The 20644-nt window shown below is 40.2% G+C and overlaps 1 protein-coding gene and 1 long non-coding RNA gene across 8 annotated transcripts in view; one reads left to right on the top strand and one right to left on the bottom strand.

The window, feature by feature from the left end:
- Nucleotides 1–20644, bottom strand: part of rad17 (RAD17 checkpoint clamp loader component) — a 246379-nt gene that overhangs the window by 125248 nt on the left and 100487 nt on the right. For all 7 annotated transcript variants that reach the window (XR_004929135.1, XM_036130940.1, XM_036130942.1 and 4 more), the window contains 2 exons: nucleotides 13481–13617; nucleotides 5757–5809 (listed from right to left, as the gene is read on the bottom strand). Coding sequence is in view for 6 of the 7 variants with exons in the window: in XM_036130940.1 (XP_035986833.1) it covers nucleotides 5757–5809; nucleotides 13481–13617 (190 nt within the window). In the remaining variant the exon portion in view is untranslated. The remainder of the gene's footprint in view (nucleotides 1–5756; nucleotides 5810–13480; nucleotides 13618–20644) is intronic.
- LOC118560171 lies at nucleotides 6524–7035 on the top strand. The gene is made up of 2 exons (XR_004929137.1): nucleotides 6524–6846; nucleotides 6946–7035. It is a non-coding gene; the product is annotated as an uncharacterized LOC118560171 (long non-coding RNA).

Below are 20644 nucleotides of genomic sequence, written 5' to 3'. Positions count from 1 at the left end.
GAGTGCTGTTGTGAGGAGAGGAAAGCGACCAGCGGGATTACGCGGTACTACACCTGGAGTAAAAAAAACTGCTAAAAGTATGGCTATTGTGGGCACAGGGTCAGTAAAGAACATAAAAACTGTGACAACAAAACTGGTGAGTGTTTTTGCTTCTAAATTCTCGCCTGACCTGGATGTAAAGACATTAACTGACTATCTTCAGGACCAGCTGGGTCGTGAGGTTACATGTCTGAAAATAAGCTCTGATAACAGACTTAGACTTAGACTTTCTTTATTGTCATTTTGTAGCACAGAGTGCATACAGAACGAAATTTCGTTTTTTCATACAGCTCAGAAAGATTGCAGTAACTCTACAGGATACCTTGCAGTGAATTTACAGTACAGGATAAGAAAAATGCAGTGGTAAATCACAGTCAAATACAGGATAACTTTCAATTAACTTTCGGATAAAGTGCAGCAGTGAGCAGTAGGCAGATTGAAATGTAAAGACAATGTAAGCAATGTAAACAAATATGCAGTAAGGTGCAGCAGTGATTTAACAATAGACAGTTGCATTGTAAACAGTTTTGCAGTACGTTTCCGGAAAAAGTGCAGCAGCGATATTGAAGGATACATACAAATGTGCAAATTAGCGGGTCGAGTGTGGTACACTCGACTGTGGTACAATAGCAGGTTTGCTTCTTTCAAAGTTTCATCTGAATGTAATGAAGTGGCGGAGATGTATAATCCTGATCTCTGGCCAGTGGGAGCTTATGTAAGGCGTTTTTATGAGCCACGTAGGGCTGGAGCTGCGGGTATGAGCAGTGCGGTTCCTCCAGGGATGCAGATGAGTGGGGCCTCCTTGGCATGTGGCACTGAGGCCAAATAAACCTGAACACATGGCTCTTAAAGTTCTGTCATATAACTGCCGCGGCCTGCGCTTGGGCCAGAGTGCAGAGGACAAAGCTCGGCGGGTTGTTGGAGATCAACTTCTGAGTCAATGTGATGTGCTGAGTCTACAAGAGACTTTTCTGACAAAGCAGGACTTAAAAGGACTGAACTCTATAAATGAGCGTTTTCACGGGGCTGGGGAGTCCAGTGTTGATATTGGTGATGGAATAATACGAGGACGGATTGCCGGTGGTGTGGCAACATTATGGGATAAGAGACTGGATCCTTGGGTTAAAATAATCCGACTGGAAGTGGACTGGTGCTTAGCAATACACCTGACACAAAATGACAGGGAATGTGTTATCTTGAATGTGTACACCCCATATGAGTGCCTTGCAAATGAAACAGAGTATCTTAACAAACTTGCTTTTATTAACTCTTTTATACAAGATAACAAGTTTTCAAATGTATTTGTTATTGGTGACATGAACTCTGATATTGCTGATAGTAAATCTATATTTGGTACTCATTTAAACCAGTTTTGTGAGGATAGTGGGTTAATTCTCTCAACTAAAGTCCTGCTGCCTACGGATAGTTTTACATACATTAGTGAGGCATGGCATACAACCTCATGGTTGGATCACTGTGTAACCACAGCAGATGCACATGCCTCATTGACTGACATGAAAATCCTGTATGAATTCTCTACTGCTGATCATATTCCATTTGGGATGCAGATATATTTACAGTGGTTACCAATGACAGAAAAGCACAACTCTGAAAGTAGCAAATTACACTTAGACTGGAGCTCACTCTCAAATGAGGAACTGCTGTCCTATTCGATGTGCACAGATAACTCACTTAGGAATATCTACCTGCCTAGAGAAGCAGTCAGCTGTAGAGATGCTAATTGTAAAAATTCTGAGCACATTGGATCCATTTGTTTTGTGTATAATGAAATAGTTAATGTTTTGATTGCACCAACTAAACTCTTTCATAAACAAATAAAGAAAAATAAGATCAGGCCAGGTTGGAATACCCACGTGGCTGAATTTTTTAATAGAGCTCGGGAGGCTTCTAAGGAATGGATCCAGGCAGGGAGACTGAGGTTTGGGCCTGTCTTTGAACATAAAAAGTTTACCAATGCCCAATACAAGTACGCTGTGCGGTATATTGGTAAAAATGAAAGAGCAATGAGGACTGATTCAATGGCCAGAAAACTCTTTTGTAACAATACACAAGACTTTTGGAAAGAAGTTAGAGGTATGACATCCCACAAAACATCCCTGCCCTGTGCAGTTGATGGCATATCAGGCACTGCTAATATTCTGGAGCTGTGGCATCAACATTACAGTAGATTATTTAATTGTATTCATAGTGAACCATACACTGTAAATAACGTTGACCATATAGATGAAATCCTGCCTTATGAAGTTCATAAAGCTATTTCCAAATTGTCTAGCAATAAAGCCACTGGGTTGGATGGAGTCTCAGCAGAGCATCTAAAGTATGCAAGTGCAAGGCTAGCTCCTCTACTTTCCATCTGTTTTACAGCATTTTTTATACACGGTTTTTTACCTGACTCTATTTTAAGTGTCCTGTTAGTACCCGTTATCAAGGATAAAACTGGGAAGATTGGCAGTTCTGATAATTACCGTCCGATAGCGCTGGCCAGTATAGTTTCAAAAATTATAGAGTCAATCCTGCTCGACAGGATTTTAGAGGTTATCAAGTCTACAGATAACCAGTTTGGTTTTAAGGCTAGGCTGGGCACAGATATGTGTATATATGCTCTAAAAGAGATTATTTATAAATATAATAAGCAGAACTCTTCAGTTTTTATGTGTTTCCTGGATGCATCGAAAGCATTTGATAGGGTAAATCACAGAAAATTATTCATAAAACTGACACAAAAAGGTTTACCAGAGTATATCGTTCGTATTTTGAATTATTGGTATGATCAACAAACACTACAGATTAAATGGGGGGACTGTGTCTCAGATCCTTTCAAAGTTAGTAATGGGGTGAGGCAGGGCGGGATTTTATCCCCAGTTCTCTTTAACTTGTATCTGGACGAACTGTCAACCAAGTTGAGAGCTTGTAACACTGGTTGTGTGGCTGGTAACTCTGTACTGAATCACCTAATGTATGCAGATGATTTAGTAATATTTAGTCCAAGTACTGCTGGGTTACAGCAATTACTTAACATCTGCTCTGAGTATGGTCTGGAACACGACATTAAGTACAATCCATCTAAAAGTGTGGTCATGATCTGTAGGACTAAAGAAGACAAATCTATCGCGTTTCTAGATTTTCGGCTGTCAAATGCTGTGCTGTGTGTTACAAACAAAACCAAGTATCTTGGGCACATCATCACAGAAAATCTGTCAGACGATGATGATATCTATAGACAATGTAGAATGTTGTATGCTCAAGCTAATACCCTTGCACGTAAATTTGGTGCATGTACTGATGAAGTCAAAGTGGAACTGTTTAATGCATATTGTACTTCTCTGTACACTGCTCACCTGTGGTCTACTTATAGAAAAACCAACCTGCAAAGGCTGCAGGTGGCCTATAATGATGCTTTGCGGGTACTTTTAAAACGGCCAAGATGGTCTAGTGCGAGTGAGATGTTTGTCACAGCAAGAGTCAATACCCTACAAGCTGTTTTAAGAAAGTTAATGTATAAGTTTATCTGCAGGTTAAATGCATCTGGCAATGATATTATCTTGTCACTTGCTGACACCACACGTAGTGCAATCCGATACCAATCTAAGTTGTGGAGACACTGGTATTCCTGCCTTCTTAAAGCACCTATCTAATTGGTAATGGTACTTATATTGTGTTTTTTTTCTCCTTCTTATCCATTTATTCATGTTTTTATGTATGTATTTATTGGACCATGAGTCCGGAATAAAGTTTATCTATCTATCTATCTATCTATCTATCTATCTATCTATCTATATATATATATATATATATATATATATATATATATATATATATATATATATATATATATATATATATATATATACATACACTCATTCCCGGCATGCCTGCTATGACTCATGGTTATGCTAACGTTTATACTTTTTAAAATATTTCACTTTTTGTGCGATTTTTTTGGCTGTTCCCATTGAAATTAATGTAAATTCCTTCAAATTCTTCACATTCTTCCTATACTTCCAATTCTTCTAAATGTTCTTTATCTTAAATTTTTTTTTATTTTTCAAATTCCTTAAAAAAAATTAAAATTTTCTAATTTTTCACATTTCTTCAAATTTTTTCAAATTCTCCAAATTTCTAAAAATTTTCAAATTTCTTCAAATTCTTCAAATGTTTCAAATTTTTTAAATTCTTCAAATTCCTTCAAATTCTTCTACTTCTTCCAATTCTTCAAATCCCTTCAAAATCTTAATTTTTTTTCAAATTCTTCACATCTGATTTCAATGTTTTCTGCATCTTCTGCTCAATCATTCTGCAGATTAGCATTCTCACTCGCTGTTACGCAGGAACAGCTTTTTCTAGTTATTATTATTGTTGTTGTTGTTTTAAACTGTTAAGTCTTTACCCAAGTCATTTTATTATATGTTATTTTGTTTTTCCTCATGTGCTATGTAAATTATGATGACGATGATGATGATTATGATCACAAGAAACATTTGCATCACCTCCCAGAAGCTGGAAAGAAAAGAGACAAAAACATTTGTCACACCTCACTTAGTAACTCAAGGAATTATTTTAAACTAAATATTTTAGGCTAAAATAATAAACTGTTTATTGGTTGTTAATTTTTCTTCAATCCCACCGTTATGTTTAGTAATTTTTGACAAAAGCTGCAGCATTTTGATTTAATCCATCTGAATGCAGTATTTGCAAGCCATACTCTGATTGGATGCCAAGAAACCTGTCTGTGATTGGCTGGTGAGGTGGACAGTTTTTGAAGTCACAAGCGCACAGGCTGAATCCAGCGAGCGCACAGCTGGTGTTGAGCGTGGAGGATCAGGTCTACCGCGAGCAGACACGGAACTGAGCGCGAGGTTAGTGGGTTGAGAAGAGTTTATCAGAGTAAGAACATCGTAAAAACATAAGGCTTTACGATCAACCGGAAGCAGTTCAGCGTGTTTAGTTCAGCGCAAACATGGCGAATCAGTTATATCTGATATAATTGATCTGACAAAACTGTTTTTATCAACGGATTGTTTAAGAAAAAATAATGCCACTGATAATCACATTTAATGACTTTTAATGCCAATTAAGGTCTTAATTTAAAAAAAAACGTTTAATGACTTTTAATGCTTTTTAATGACCCGCAGAAACCCTGTTGTTGGTTCGATTCCAGCTTCCCTCTATCACAAGACAATGTGGGCAAGGCGCTAACCCCAAGTTGCCTACCGATCTGCATATTGTCAGTGTACGAACATATTGTCAGTGTACAAACGCGTCAGTGAGTGTGATTAGGTGATGTGGCAATAGTGTTCAGTGCTCAGTATGACAGTTCAGTACAGTCCATGTACAGTCTGTCAAAATGTTCTTTATGACTCATGATCTTGCAATGTGGGTTAAAGTTACCAACCAAAATTATGTCCTTGTAATCACTATGAAATGTAAGGGGTAATAGAAGATTTCACAGCCAGTGACACAAAGTTAGTACCACTGCAGAAACCGCAAGTATGGTGAGAACGAAGCAGACACACTGCATTATCTCGACAGATCAGCTTTTATGATGTAAAAGGACCAAGTAAAGTAGAAGGTTTAGGGTTGCATGTTTATTGTGGAAACATGATCCGAAAAGGGCTTTAAAATTACTGAATAACACAAAAATAATAATTGCTAAGCCGAAATGTTTTGGGTTACAATCAAACTTGCCCAGAACGCACCTCAAGATGTCATGCAAGCTGCAAGGCTGCCTGTAGAACTGGTTTGGAAAATCCTGGAAAAAACAAAGACAGAGAAAATTGATACAGGATTCCTTACAGAAAAATATTTGACATAACTCTAGAACACTTGACAACATGAGAGTCATAACAGATGGTTGTATTGGTATGAAAATGTATTGAGTGCAATACATTTGCTAAGCAGTTTAAAACACTAAGGCCCCATCCAAATGGAGACGAGATTAGGCGCATCAGCAAACCAATTTTGATGTTTAAGCTCTGCACCCAAATGGGTATTGCATTTTGGGATACAATTAATGATAATTTTTGAAACCAGGTCCCAGAGTGGATGAATTTCAAAACGCTGGTTGCATTTTTCTGTGTGTTTGAGTCACATATTTTCTTAAACAATGACATAGCAGCTTTATCTCTCTCTATAACCAGAATGTAAACTGACCCTAGCCAGTTGTATTTCGCTCCGCCTAGCTCCACTCACATCCATCTGGGACTGATCCATAGGAATGGCCTTTTTTGAAGGCTGGGCCTTATCAAAAATCCTTGCATATAATTGGATAAGCCACTTGTCTGTCGTTGTCACGAGGCTGGCCTTAAGCGGTTGGAATACGTGGGGTGTGGAAGGATGGATGCAGAGGCAGAGATGTCGTGGTCCACAATTTTTAATTATTTGTTTTTTCTACCACCTATTTACAAAGTGCAAAGGCAGTTGAGGGAGCAATGTGTCTTCTCCAGCAGCAGCACAGCAAATGATGAAACAGGCGCCTTTAAATACTGTCTGACTAACTGGTAAAAACCATAAAACTCTCCCAGGGGTGTACATTTAAAGATGACTTCCTAAAACTATCTAAAACCCTCAATAAACCATAACAACAACCATAAACCATGTAAAACCCCAAGCTATCTACATAAAATCCTAAACCAAACACCAAAGATAAATAGAAACCTCATAACCATATAAAAAGCTAAACTTGGCTCCCCTATACATTTCCCTGCCTTGGTCCAGCCCGGAACCTTCTTAAGGCAGTCGTTTCAGCCCCGGCCTCTTTTAGGGGACGGACCTGGACACAAGGACAAGGTGAGTACAAACCAAACATTTCACTACCACATACAACACTAAGGATAAAATAGATATTGCACACATGTTGACATTCTAATTTGTCACCCTCTTCTCCAGGGCCCAACCACTCTACTATAAAGTGCTGCAGTGCCACTGGATCTAAAACCAGGAAAAGGAAATGCATTCAATAAACATTTATACAAATAACTGTGTGCAATTATTTCTTAAATGTGCAAATATGCATCCATAAAGTGCTGTATGCTATCTAAAGTGCTAAATAAAGCGCTTAAATACAAAGTTAAATGTTCATTCTTAGATGTAACAAACGGCTGTTTGTTACAGTCGTCTTTATCGACGTGCTATTTCAACCACTCACACTGAAGCCAACCAGTGACGCTGATGAGAGTGACGCAGGAAAAAACAAAACCTTTTTTTCTTTTTTTTATGTGTTTGAGGCTCTAGTGGCTAGCGTTTTATTGACAGTGAGCTGACAGTAAGAGGGTGGAAGAGGGGGGAAGACAGGCGGCAAAACGCCACGGGTTGGAGTCGACCCCGGGCCGACCACGTCGAGGACTAAAGGCCTCCTAACATGGTTCGCACTAACCGCCACGGGCGCCGCGTCCACCACGGGTGCCGCGTCCGCGCCCCGGAAAACAAAACTTGCCAAATCCGGTCGGGAGAAGGGCGAAAACATCGTTTCCACCAACAAAAGCCTTCAGAGTCGTTCTCTGATGTTCTTTTAATGAAACAATATTAGGTAGATTGGACAACACGAAAGAAATAGCAGCATCAACGTTAACGCTTGCTACCTCGATGCGAGCCGCCATTGTTGAATCAAAACAGTCTCACGGTCACTTCTCCACTACGTCACATCTATGAAACTCCAGCCCTGCGTCCTGATTTGCTGGACAATAAAATTGGTTGGAGAAATCACTTTCTATGGGAGAGGTCCCAGATGGATGTGAGTGAAGCTAGGCGAAGCGATACCAATCTGGCTAGGGTCAGGTTAACCAGAATATGCCTCACTCTCAAAATAACATTTTCCTTACCCAAGACCAATATAAAAAAGGATTTCCATAAATTGTTTGCCAGTTTAAAAGTATGAACATGAAAAGTATGAGCAGGTAAAGCACTCAATACTTAATTGGGGCTAATTTTTTCTGGATTACTGCAGCAATATGGCGTGGCATGGAGTCGATATGTCTGTAGCATTGTTCAAGCCCGGGTTGCTCTGATAGTGGCCTTCAGCTCTTCTGCATTGTTAGGTCTGGTGTAACGCGTCTTCCTCTTTACAATACCCCGTTGGTGCAAGCGCCAGCATGGACCCTCGATATATATATATATATATATGTACACACACTACCGTTCAAACGTTTGGGGAAAAGCACTGTACTTTTCAATAAAGATAACTTTAAACTAGTCTTAACTTTAAAGAAATACACTCTATACATTGGTAATGTGGTAAATGACTATTCTAGCTGCAAATGTCTGGTTTTTGGTGCAATATCTACATAGGTGTATAGAGGCCCATTTCCAGCAACTATCACTCCAGTGTTCTAATGGTACAATGTGTTTGCTCATTGGCTCACAAGGCTAATTGATGATTAGAAAACCCTTGTGCAATCATGTTCACACATCTGAAAACAGTTTAGCTCGTTACAGAAGCTACAAAACTGACCTTCCTTTGAGCAGATTGAGTTTCTGGAGCATCACATTTGTGGGGTCAATTAAATGCTCAAAATGGCCAGAAAAAGAGAACTTTTATTTGAAACTCAACAGTCTATTCTTATTCTTAGAAATGAAGGCTATTCCATGCGAGAAATTGCTAAGAAATTGAAGATTTCCTACAACGGTGTGTACTACTCCCTTCAGAGGACAGCACAAACAGGCTCTAACCAGAGTAGAAAAAGAAGTGGGAGGCTGCGTTGCACAACTGAGCAAGAAGTATATTAGAGTCTCTAGTTTGAGAAACAGACGCCTCACAGGTCCCCAATGGCATCTTCATTAAATAGTACCCGCAAAACACCATTGTCAACATCTACAGTGAAGTGGCGGCTGCGGGATTCTGGGCTTCAGGGCAGAGTGGCAAAGAAAAAGCCATATCTGAGACTGGCCAATAAAAGAAAAAGATTAAGATGGGCAAAAGAACACAGACATTGGACAGAGGAAGACTGGAAAAAAGTGTTGTGGACGGATGTATCCAAGTTTGAGGTGTTTGGATCACAAATGTTATGCCATAAGTACGCCATGATGAATAATTGATCTCAGATTGGATCCTGAACAGTAGGGAAGAGGTGACAAAAAGAACCCAACTCCTGCTGTAAAGGATACACAGGCACAGAGGGCGGCCTCTCTCTCACTCTCTCTCAGCGGGAGGTCAGCTGTGACCACTCCTTACAGATAAAAGTCACAGCGCATCTTCTGCAGCTCTCTTCTCTTCAGCTCCTCGTTTCTGCAGACTTCTTCAGCTCTACTGCAGCTCTCTCAGAGCAGACAAAAAAGGCCAAGCCATGAGGGCCTGGTTGGCCCTCACCGACACACAAGCCAGCAGCTGAGGGAGATTGCCTGGACCAGCCACGCTTGATTCAGGGTCTGCTAGACCCGACTGCCAGCATCTGGAGAGGTCTCATCGCCTGGGGAACATGTCCGGGCAAATACAGAGCTAAGTTGCTGTCTTAACCCCACAATCAGATGCAGGGGCAAAGATCCTGCATGCAAAACAGCTCTGTGTATTTTTCCTCAACCCCGATGGAGCTGAAGGCTGGATGCTGAGAAAATCCCATGCTCAAATCGGACTGCATCCAAGTCAGAGATTGTCTGCAGGACAAACAGGCCTCCAACCCGACCATGTGGTGCAGCAGAGCCAAGCGCTAGCCCGCTGACGCTAGCCAACCATTTCCTCCTACAACGCTCCTTCTGTGAATGGCCAAAACTGGACAGAACTGACACGAGACGAAGGACAGGTTTGGGGCAGCAAGCTGAGGGTGAAGTTAAAAAGGTTTATTGGGAAACGATTTGTAAACCGTTGTACACCTGGTGTTTTGAACAAAAGGCTAACGATATAGCATTGCTAGCATTTGGTACCATGTCACTGTCGAGTGCGTTTTAAGGTTTAACAGAAAGGTTACCTCCACAAGGGTTTCATACACTGATGGGACATTAATGTTTATGTTATCCAGCCACTCATTATGACTAATGTAACCCACATAAATTGCACTGGGTTATTGAATGTAGTTGTAGTGTTGCCCCCTGTCCATTAGGGGTCGCTGTGCTGCATGTGAACGAGTGCATTGCACATAGAGGAAGAGTACACAGCTGCATTTCTTTTCCTGAAGCTCATAGAGATATTGCGAGTGAAAGAAATATTAAGATTTATCAACGTTCCAACACTTCACCGTTATTTTTGAACTAAATCTTTGTTTAACTTTTTCAAGAAGACGTTTCTGGTTGGATTATTATTCCTGAAGATCGTTTGTGTCTTAAATCATCGAATCTCCGGTGAGTGTGTGTGTTTCTGTTAAGCAAGCCAATGTGTTAGGCGTTGGTTAGCTTCCTTTTACTTTTGAGGTAAAAAAAAACTAATTTGATGTATATAGCGGTAAAAAAAAAAACAGTCAGAGATATATTGAAAATGAATGTTATTGTTTTAAACCCACCGTGTTAGTTTAAAACGGCGCTTTCTTTTCTAATCATGTGCACCCTGCGTGAGCATGCCTGCATGCTGTGACACGGTGTAGGAGCGCGTGCAGACAATGTTTAAGCTACGAGGTTACTCTATAGGGCTAATGTTTTCAGGCTTCAGGCCATTGTAATGACGTTTTAAAAATAATATGATGTGGTATACACATAGTAAGTTGCTAATGGCTTACTGTTGATATTGTATTTGGTTAACTGTGAATGTACATGTATGTTAACTGGAGATACAAATGACACTGTCATTTTGCTGAACTGGTACTGTATTGCACAGTTGTTCAGTACATGATTTATATTAGACAGAGAAATGATATTTGAGTTGAATGTTAATACTTATGGTATGAAGTGAAACAATGCTGCATGGCACCAATGAGGTATTTTATACTGCCGTGTGCAGATTGTTTTTTTGTTATTGTGCATCTTCTGCCACGATTGAGAGAGAGAGAGATACAGCGAGCCATCCCAAGGACTGTGACCAGTGTGTGTGTCCGCCTATCCCAAGGACTGTGACCAGTGTGTGTGTCCGCCTATCCCAAGGACTGTGACCAGTGTGTGTGTCCGCCTATCCCAAGGACTGTGACCAGTGTGTGTGTCCGCCTACCTGTGACCTGGATGCAATCTGATCTGGATTACAGATAAGACTGAGATACACATCACTAATTTCCTACCCGGGTAGTGATTAGTAAGGCCTTGTTTCATTTTTTTTCCTTCTTTTACAAAAGTACGTACGAAGATCTTTTTTTGCATTTTTCTACCTTTTTTCGACGAATTAAAGGATACATGGACATTGATACAGAAACATTGAACTTCGGGTTTGAAATATTGAACTTTGGGATTGAAACATTGAACTCTGGGATCGAAATATTGAACTTTGGAGTTAAACTTTATGATATTGAACATTTTGTTACTGACTGACTTCACGCGAGGTTATACATTTTTCTATTGTGGTTCAATATCTTTTCTTGTGTGTCATAATAAATGTTATTGTCTTTTCCTTCATCTAAATACTAGTCGTTGTCAATTCTCTCCCTATAGCCGAACCTAGCTCTGATAACTCTGGTAATATAGTGGTCCTATATTTATTGCGTTATAGTTAAGTTATAAGCGTTACACTAAAAATAAAACAAAAGCTTTCATTTGTTAACGCTGAGCGTCCGCTAGCCAACAGGATATTAGCCTTGCTAACATCCGGTTTCGGACATTTCAAAAGGAGTTCGTTTTAAAGCATAAAGCGTGACTGTTCTGCTCCGCCATCCTCCGATGGTGTTATGAGCCTTATTCCCGCATCAATATGGTATATTAATGCCGGTTTTCAAGGCAATTTTGGCAACTTTATGTTGTAACCTCTTAGCCACCGAGTTGCCACAGCGACCCCAGACGCCTGGAGGGAGAATCACATTAACAAACTCGGTCGTATGGGTTTGAATGATTTTACAGGACAAACCGGTCCTCAGAATATTATTTCAACAAATAATGTTATGTTTAACTTGGGCTTTGCATTGTGAATGGATTGAAATACATGGCAAATGTTTTCCATGTTTTTGGAATCAGACCTTCAGTGAACAAGGATTCAATTCATTATTCTGATCATGATCAACCACTCTTGTTTTGTCTTCTGTTTGTTTTTGCATGTAAATAGTTCCTTAGCTTAGCTTCTTTTTATCTTCATTTTTCTTAGTAGTTTAGTTAAGTTTCACTAGCCTAGTAGAGAGGATTTGTTAATCAAAATATTGTGTTAATTCAGATAAACAGCATTACATAGTGATGTTCTCTGGATGTTCATTTTATTTCTGTTATTAAATTCTTGGACTTGAAAAGAAGTTGTCACTCCATTCTATATGTGTGCAGGTTTTGCTGTTAAAAAGATCACTAGTGCTCGAATTCATCCCTTTCAACCATTTGTCTTGATATCAGCTTAAGAGCTGATCATTACCAGACAATACTTAACAGACAGAGAGTTATTTAATAAACATTAAATAACTTTAAACAGTGTATAATTGCACAACACAAAGAAGAACGCTTGTGAGATGCAGAACAAATGAAAAGATGCTGGAAGAATGCCTGACGCCATCTGTTAAGCATGGTGGAGGTAATGTGATGGTCTGGGGTTGCTTTGGTGCTGTTAAGCATGGTGGAGGTAATGTGACGGTCTGGGGTTGCTTTGGTGCTGTTAAGGTGGGAGATTTGTTCAGGGTAAAAGGGATTCTGAATAAGGAAGGCTATCACTCCATTTTGCAACGCCATGCCATACCCAGTGGACAGCGCTTGATTGGAGCCAATTTCATCCTACAACAGGACAATGACCCTAAACACACCTCCAAATTGTGCAAGAACTTAGAACAAGAATTTAGAGCAGAAGCAGTCAGCTGGTATTCTATCGGTAATGGAGTGGCCAGTGCAGTCACCAGATCTGAACCCCATTGAGCTGTTGTGGGAGCAGCTTGACCGTATGGTACGCAAGAAGTGCCCATCCAACCAATCCAACTTGTGGGAGCTGCTTTTGGAAGTGTAGGTGCAATTTCTCAAGATTACCTCAACAAATTAACAGCTAGAATGCCAAAGGTCTGCAATGCTGTAATTGCTGCAAATGGAGGATTCTTTGACAAACGCAAAGTTTGATATAAAAAAAATCTTATTTCAAACACAAATAATTATTTCTAACCTTGTCAATGTCTTGACTCTATTTTCTATTCACTTCACAATGTATAGTGGTGAATAAGTGTGACTTTTCATGGAAAACACAAAATTGTTTGGGTGACCCCAAACTTTTGAACGGTATATATATATATATATATATATATATATATATATATATATATATATATATATATATATATATATATATATGATTGTCAGAATTTGCTTAAACCTAAATTATGATTATTGTACTGTTACGATGAGTAAATACAAAAAAAGACAGAACAGAAAAAGTTATGTAAGTTGATGACTTTGTACATACCTCCACCAGGATAAGCCTCTTGATTGTAGCCTCTCTGTCATCTTTCATCTTCAAGCATTGGTATTTGTTAACTCTCAGAAGAAACTCACGAAACTGGGTCAACTGAGAGCTGCAAAACAAGCCTTTCGATCTCCATTCTGCAGAAGAAAGAAAAAAATCTGATCTTAAAATAAATTTGGAAAGAAAAAACTATATTGCAGACATCTGATTTTATCCATAACATCACTGCCTTATCAAAAAAGGTTAAAAAAACAGCTGGACTTCAGGTCTTGTAGTTGAAAATGTCTCAATGTTTATGTTTAAGAACTTTCTCAATTCAAAGCTGGTGAGGGAGACATCCCAAGCTTTTAAGCTGCAGGCCAATGTGGTACCATGCCCTGGATGACTTATCCTGTTTAAAGTGATTACTGGGTTTATTGGTTAGTATCAGGGTTTCCTCTAGGATTTATTTTGAAAACTGTGGTGGGCTTCACAGCAGACGCCGCACAAATCCACCTGTCGATCTCCCGCTCCATCTTCCCTTCATTCGTGAACAAGACCCCAAGATACTTAAACTCCTCCACTAGGGGTAGCACATCCTCCCCAACCCGGAGAAGGCACTCTACCCTTTTCCGGCTCAAGACCATGGTCTCAGATTTGGAAGCACTGATTCTCATCCCTGTAGATCACGCCCTGATGAAGCCAATAGGACCACGTCATCCGCGAATAGCAGAGACGCAATCCTAAGGCCACAAAAAGGGATCCCCTCAATACCTTGGCTGCGCCTAAAAAATTCTGTTCATAAAAGTTATAAACAGAATCGGTGACAAAGGGCAACCTTGGCACAGACCAACTCTCACCGGAAACGAGTCCGACTTACTGCCGGCAATGCGGACCAGACTCTGACACCAGTCATACAGAGACCTGACAGCCCTTATTAAAGGGCCCAGGATTCCATAATCCCGGAATACCCCCCACAGGATCCCTCGAGGGACATAGTCGAATGCCTTCTCCAGATCCACAAAACACATGTAGACTGGTTTGGCAAACTCCCGTGCCCCCTCCAGGATCCTGCTGAGGGTGTAGAGCTGATCCAGTGTTGTACGGCCAGGACGAAAACCACACTGCTCTTCCTGAATCTGAGATTCGACTATCCGACGGACCCTACTTTCCAGGACCCCGGAATAGACCTTACCAGGGAAGCTTAAGAGTGTGATTCCTCTGTAATAGGAACACACCCTTCGGTCCCCCTTTTTAAATAGGGGGACCACCACCCCAGTCTACCAATCAAGGGGAACTGCCCCTGATGTCCAAGCAATGCCTGGAGCCTTGCCACCAAGGAGCTTTTTAACAACCTCGGCGACCTCAGCACCAGAGGTGGGAGAACCTGACCCAGAGTCCCCAGGCTCTGCTTCCGCAATGGAAGAGGTGTTGGTGGGATTAAGGAGGTCTTCGAAGTACTCCGCCCACCGACGCACGATGACCTGAGTCGAGGTCAGTAGCACACCACCCCCACTATAAACAGTGTTGGTACTGCACTGCTCCCCCCCCCCACCGAGACGCCGGATAGTGGACCAGAATCCCTTCGAAGCTGTACGGAAGTTTTTCTCCATGGCCTCTCCAAAATCTACCCACGCCCGACTTTTTGCCTCAGCAATCAGCCTGCCGCTTTGACTGCTCTCCCACCTCCGGGAGAACTTTGCACACGTCCCGAGGGAGGTGGGGGACATTGAGTCTGGGTGGACCATGTTCCGCGCCTCTATTGTTAAAGCGGCTAGTCAGGGCTGCGGCCGCAAGGTTGTCGTGCATGTCACGGCGGCAACCCTCAAACACGCTGGTGGACACCAGCGGTGAGAGAATCCGTCAAGCTGAAGAAGGAGTCCTATCGGGCTTTATTGGCCTTTGGGACTCCGGAAACAGCTGATGTGTCAAAGCGGTTTATACCATTGAGGATTTATACCATATAGGATTAATTCCGGCCAGTCATCACCTTAACTCTCACCCTCATTCGGGTGATCAAAACATTGTTCCTTTAAGCCAAGCCAATAACAACCCTAACGACTCCTCGTTACAGAGGAGTGGACCAGTTTCGGTCCAATCTGCTGGCTTAATGGCTTTAACGACCGCCCATTACTAAGGGGTGGACCTGTTTCGATTGAATTTGCATGTTATCTAAGCCATTGCAAAGCCTTTGTTGGGCAATGGTATAAAGCTTGTTACTCCACATTACTCCAGACTTTTTGAATTGAGAAAGCTTCCGGGAGAGGAAGCGAAACGTCTTCAACTACGGAAAACAAGTCCAGTTGCTTTGTTTTTTACTTTTTTTGGAATTACATAGGGATGTTCTCTGGATGTTCATTTTATTTCTGTTAATAAATTCTTGAACTTAAAGTGAAGTTCTCACTCACACTATGTGTGAGCAGAGTTTGCTGTTATATACAGTATATATATATATATATATATATATATATATACAGTATATATATATATATATATATATATATATTAGTGCTGTCAGTTAAACGCGTTAACGGCGTTAACGCAAACCCATTTTAACGCAGACAATTTTTTTGTCGCCGCGCGTCAAAACACACACACCGTTCCCTAATGTTTTTTTCCCCCGCTGCGCTGTCCGGACTGTGTTTCTTTTACCCTCGGCGCTTTCCGTAGTTTCAAGAGTGCTAGAAAACTGTGGCAAAACACACCCGCCCCGAAGGGTTTCTTTTACCCTCGGACACATGCAACTTTGGGCTTATTTTTTCTAAAAGAGCTTCTATAATTCATGAGTCACGGGTTGCGGGTTTTTTTGGACACGTTTCTGAAAGTGAAATCGCTTATTTGGGCTCTAAAATAAGTGACGAAACAGCAGTTATTATGAGACCTGCCTGCACTACATTTGAGTGTATCCAGCTGAAATATCCCTCCGCCATAGGAGCCGACGGTAGTAAAGGCAGACAGAGCAACTCTGCGCGTATTTTCTGCAGTTTACGGGGCAATAACCGGTGATAACTGTGGAAAGTAGATTACATGGTGCAGATCACTATTTTATCAGACATTGGTTCTTAAGATGAGCTTTTACACATTGATAAAATTGCAGAAACCCCAACCCATAAACCGTACTTTAATGCTTATTAATTTGTTTTCTCTGTATTTGACAAACTAAGGCTGAATCACGTTGCCAAACGAAGGACCTGGAGTTACTAAACAGTTGCTAAACAGTCTCATTCAGGGTACTAAGCTCCTGCCCAGTTGCAAGCAAAGTGTAAGACTGGAATGACCTGTATTGTTGTTGGTGTGAAAGCTCAGAATTAGATGTGTAAGAGAGAGAGTGAAGAAATGAACAAAACTTATGACTTTATTGAAATGTACAATTTTTATTAATTTATATGTTTATGCATAATACCATGTCTAGCTTTGTTTAAGAGGCAAAAAAAATATATCGGCATGAAAACAGGTATTTATTTACACATTTGTTTACACATGGTGTAAACATCAGGGCGTCATGATTAGTCATTTAGCCATTATAGTCCTGAGTTTAACATTTGGCACCAGGATGTTTTCATTCCAATTCTGAAAAGTGCTTGAAAAATAACATAAAAATATGTTTTGTACAAGCATGTATTTTATTAGTGTCATTTATTGCAAAATTGCACATTAAAATGCCCAAACAGGCTATTACACTTTAAGAAATAAAAGGATAAAATATGCGATTAATTGCGATTAATCTCGAGTTAATTATCGACATTATGCGATTAAAATTTTTAATCGTTTGACAGCACTAATATATATATATATATATATATATATATATATATATATATATATATATATATATATATATATATATATATATATGCAGCAGTTTTATATATAAACTGCTCTGGCTGGGTGGTTCTCCGTTTCTCAAGCTCAGATCCTCTACCTGAGGCCTGGGAGCTTGAGGGTCCTTCTTAGGATCTTAACTGTTCATAAAGCGGGGAATACACTGTACAAGTTTTTGCCCTTTTTGGACCTATTCTTCAGTCATGCGAGCATTTTTTTCGATCGAGCTGAGTTTCAGCAGCATCGTGCGTCCTGCATCGTGTAGTATACAGGGGGTAACAAGGGGCGATTAGCCTGTCACGACAACCTCACGATCAGGAATTGGACGGTCAGATGAAAATCAAACATGTTTGAAATTCAGTCGGCCCTTGTGAGTAATAGTGAGCGCATCCTGCTGCTGAAGCGGCGTTACGAGCCGATTTTCCCCAACCTCAGGCACTGCGCATGTGCAAACAAGAGAAATCTTCTTCTTCTTCTCAGACGAAAACATAGAAGTGGAGAGACGCATGGCGGCAGTAGGTGTGACATTGAGTCAAACTACGGAGGTGCAACTCGTAGAATTGCCAAGGGAGCGTGTTCTTATTAGCCTTATATTTAACAGTGACCATGGACACGTCTTTTTCTTCTTCTACTGTTTACATTGGGCTTCCGGATAGACAAGTCCGAGTAGCACCATCTCTGTAGGGGGCTGAGTCTGACGTGTGGTTTTTAGACGTACAATGAGAGCACTTAGATTGCTCTCATCAGGCCGTCCACTAGGTATGGACCACTAGGGGGACTAGTGCGCCCTTTTATACACTCAATACAAGAGTAAGGCTGTGTCTCATTCCGCCTACTTCTACACTTCGAACACTTAGTTTTAAGTATATAGTGTAGATAACACAAAAAGTCAGTGCACTGAAGGTACCCGGATGACCCCCTAAAAACGGTCACAAAATGCAGTGTGTAACTATGGACCCTACTCGCACTAAACGGACGCCATCTTGACTACAAAGCGGAAAGGGAGGGACTAGGGATGTCAGGAAGATGTTCCCATTTTGAAAATAATGGCGGACAATTCAGACAAGACAGCCGGAGCTGCGCCACCGCAATGATATAAATGTAAGTAATGGTGGTAATACGAGGCATTGTACTCTCGTCTAATGCATCACTTACATGTCCCTCACTGACAGAAGCTGATATGTATTCCGCCGGCATATACTTTTGGCGGGCTGAAAATTCGCGTTGCGTTCGTCACGTCATCCCGTCATTTCCGGTAAGCGTTTTAACATAAGTGTTCCTTTTGGAACAATACTAACGATCGAAAGTGGGCACTATGGCAGTAAGTGAAGTATTCGGAATGAGACAGACCCCACGTGAAAGCGCACTGAGTTCATCTTGTGATCATTACTTCTCTCACATTTGTCCTTTAAAAGGTAAGAAATGGGATCTAACTCTCAGGAGAATGACACGCGGATGAATGCTAGCTCTGTATGTGTGAATTTGTATGTATTCAGTTTATATTGCTTTAATGTGATGTGCGAAGAGTGTTTGGCTAACTAATTTAGCTCTGCTGCTAATGGCAGTAGGCCTCATGTTTCGTTCGGCATCCAGTAGTTTGATTTGTTTAAAGTTAAATAATAACTTGTGATTTTTGTGAAGTAGTACAAGCGATGTACTGTTTGGTTGGAAATATTTCTATTTTTTTATTATTACTAATTTAGTTTGGATAGTATGCTATAAAAACAGCACTTAAATAATTCAGAGTGGAATGTTTAAATATTGTAAAACAACTGTAATGTGAAATACTTGATTTCGTCTAAAAAATATAGTATAAATGACTTGCAGTTAAAAGGTTAAGAATTGTATGAAGAGATTTCTGCGTTCTGCTTTTTTTTTTACATACTCTCAATACAAGAGTAAGTGAAAGCGCACTGAGTTCATCTAATGATCATTCCTTCCTTTACGAAACAAAAATATATTGCAATATAGTGGTAAATATCATGCAATACATGAGTAAATATTTCCCATATATGATATTTAGTATTTATATTTTCAAATATATTGCAATATAAGCATATACCATATATGTGTATATACTGATTATTATAAGAATGTATTGCAATTAAGACAAAAAATTACACTATATTTTTAAATATAACAGTCCTCCACACCGGATCTTGGAGGTATGCATGCAAAGGTAGATGCTTGCAAATTTTGGCAGATCAATTAGCATACATTTTCTTTTGAACAGTGTCACATCAAATATCTGTTTCCTGCCCCGGAATTCCCTTTTTTTAGATCAGCTACATTTTCAACATGAATCAATGTAGTATGTGATTTATCACACTTTTGCCCAAAAGCAAAACATTTTTTTCCCCAAAATCGTCTTGTTCTGCTTGGAATGTCCATGATCAGAACCTGGGAGGATATATTGTATTTTCAGTCGAACTAAGTCAATTTTCTTTGTCTGTCTGTGGGAGCATGACATTTGCTTGAAAACAGGCATGACTCGAGTCTGGCCAGAATTCTTAGGTGTATGGCAGGCAGTTTTGACATTTATTAAAGGTGCTCTCCTCTCTGTTGTTCCATTTTTAGATCACTAAAATGGGATTCTTTCTAGTCAAAAATAAACTCCTAATAGTGATAACTGTAATTTTAGATTTCATAAATTACATTTTGCCAATAGAAACTGAATTTCAGGATGTCAAAAAAACAAAAACAATAGTAATAATTAAGTTTCAGATACATAGAAATATTTGCACATTTTAAGTAGCCGTTTATATACGGAAAATATAATTTTAGATATCTGAAATGTTAATTTAGACTAGGAAAACATGTATTTGACATATCTGTAATACAAATGTTCCAGTTAATAAATGTTAAAATAGCCTGCTACAACTCGTGCATGTGCACTACCACCGAACGGACGCGCAGTGCTAGGCGCGTGAGTCGGTTGATTTGAGCGCGAGCAGCAGAAACGAAAAGCCGCTATTGTCTAGCACAAATGGCAAAATATCGGTTTGCTCTTGTAAGTTGGGCAAAGGGACCTGACAAAGATAGAACCAGCATAATTCTGGTCAGCTGGATGCTGGATTTTGACCCAGGTGATACGAAAGACAGGACATTTCTTGTTGAATGTTGAATAACTACTAGCAAGAAACCTGCTAACGGATGGCCCGTCGAAAATGTTGCAGTTCTTCAATTAGCAGGCGAGTTGGTTTTATACACGCTCACACTCAATATTGCCGCAAACATACAGCCTAAAGCTAATGCTAAGATAGCCCTGAAAGAACTACAGCTTTATCAGCAGCCAAATGAAAAGTAAGCCGATGGCTGCTGTGATCACAGCTGGAGATTTTAATCGTGTTGAACTAAAAGCTG

Source organism: Fundulus heteroclitus, unplaced genomic scaffold, assembly GCF_011125445.2.
Source record: "Fundulus heteroclitus isolate FHET01 unplaced genomic scaffold, MU-UCD_Fhet_4.1 scaffold_40, whole genome shotgun sequence".
Classification (NCBI taxonomy): Eukaryota; Metazoa; Chordata; class Actinopteri; order Cyprinodontiformes; family Fundulidae; genus Fundulus; species Fundulus heteroclitus.
Note: the sequence above shows the minus strand (reverse complement) of the source record. Positions and strands in the feature narration are given on the sequence as shown.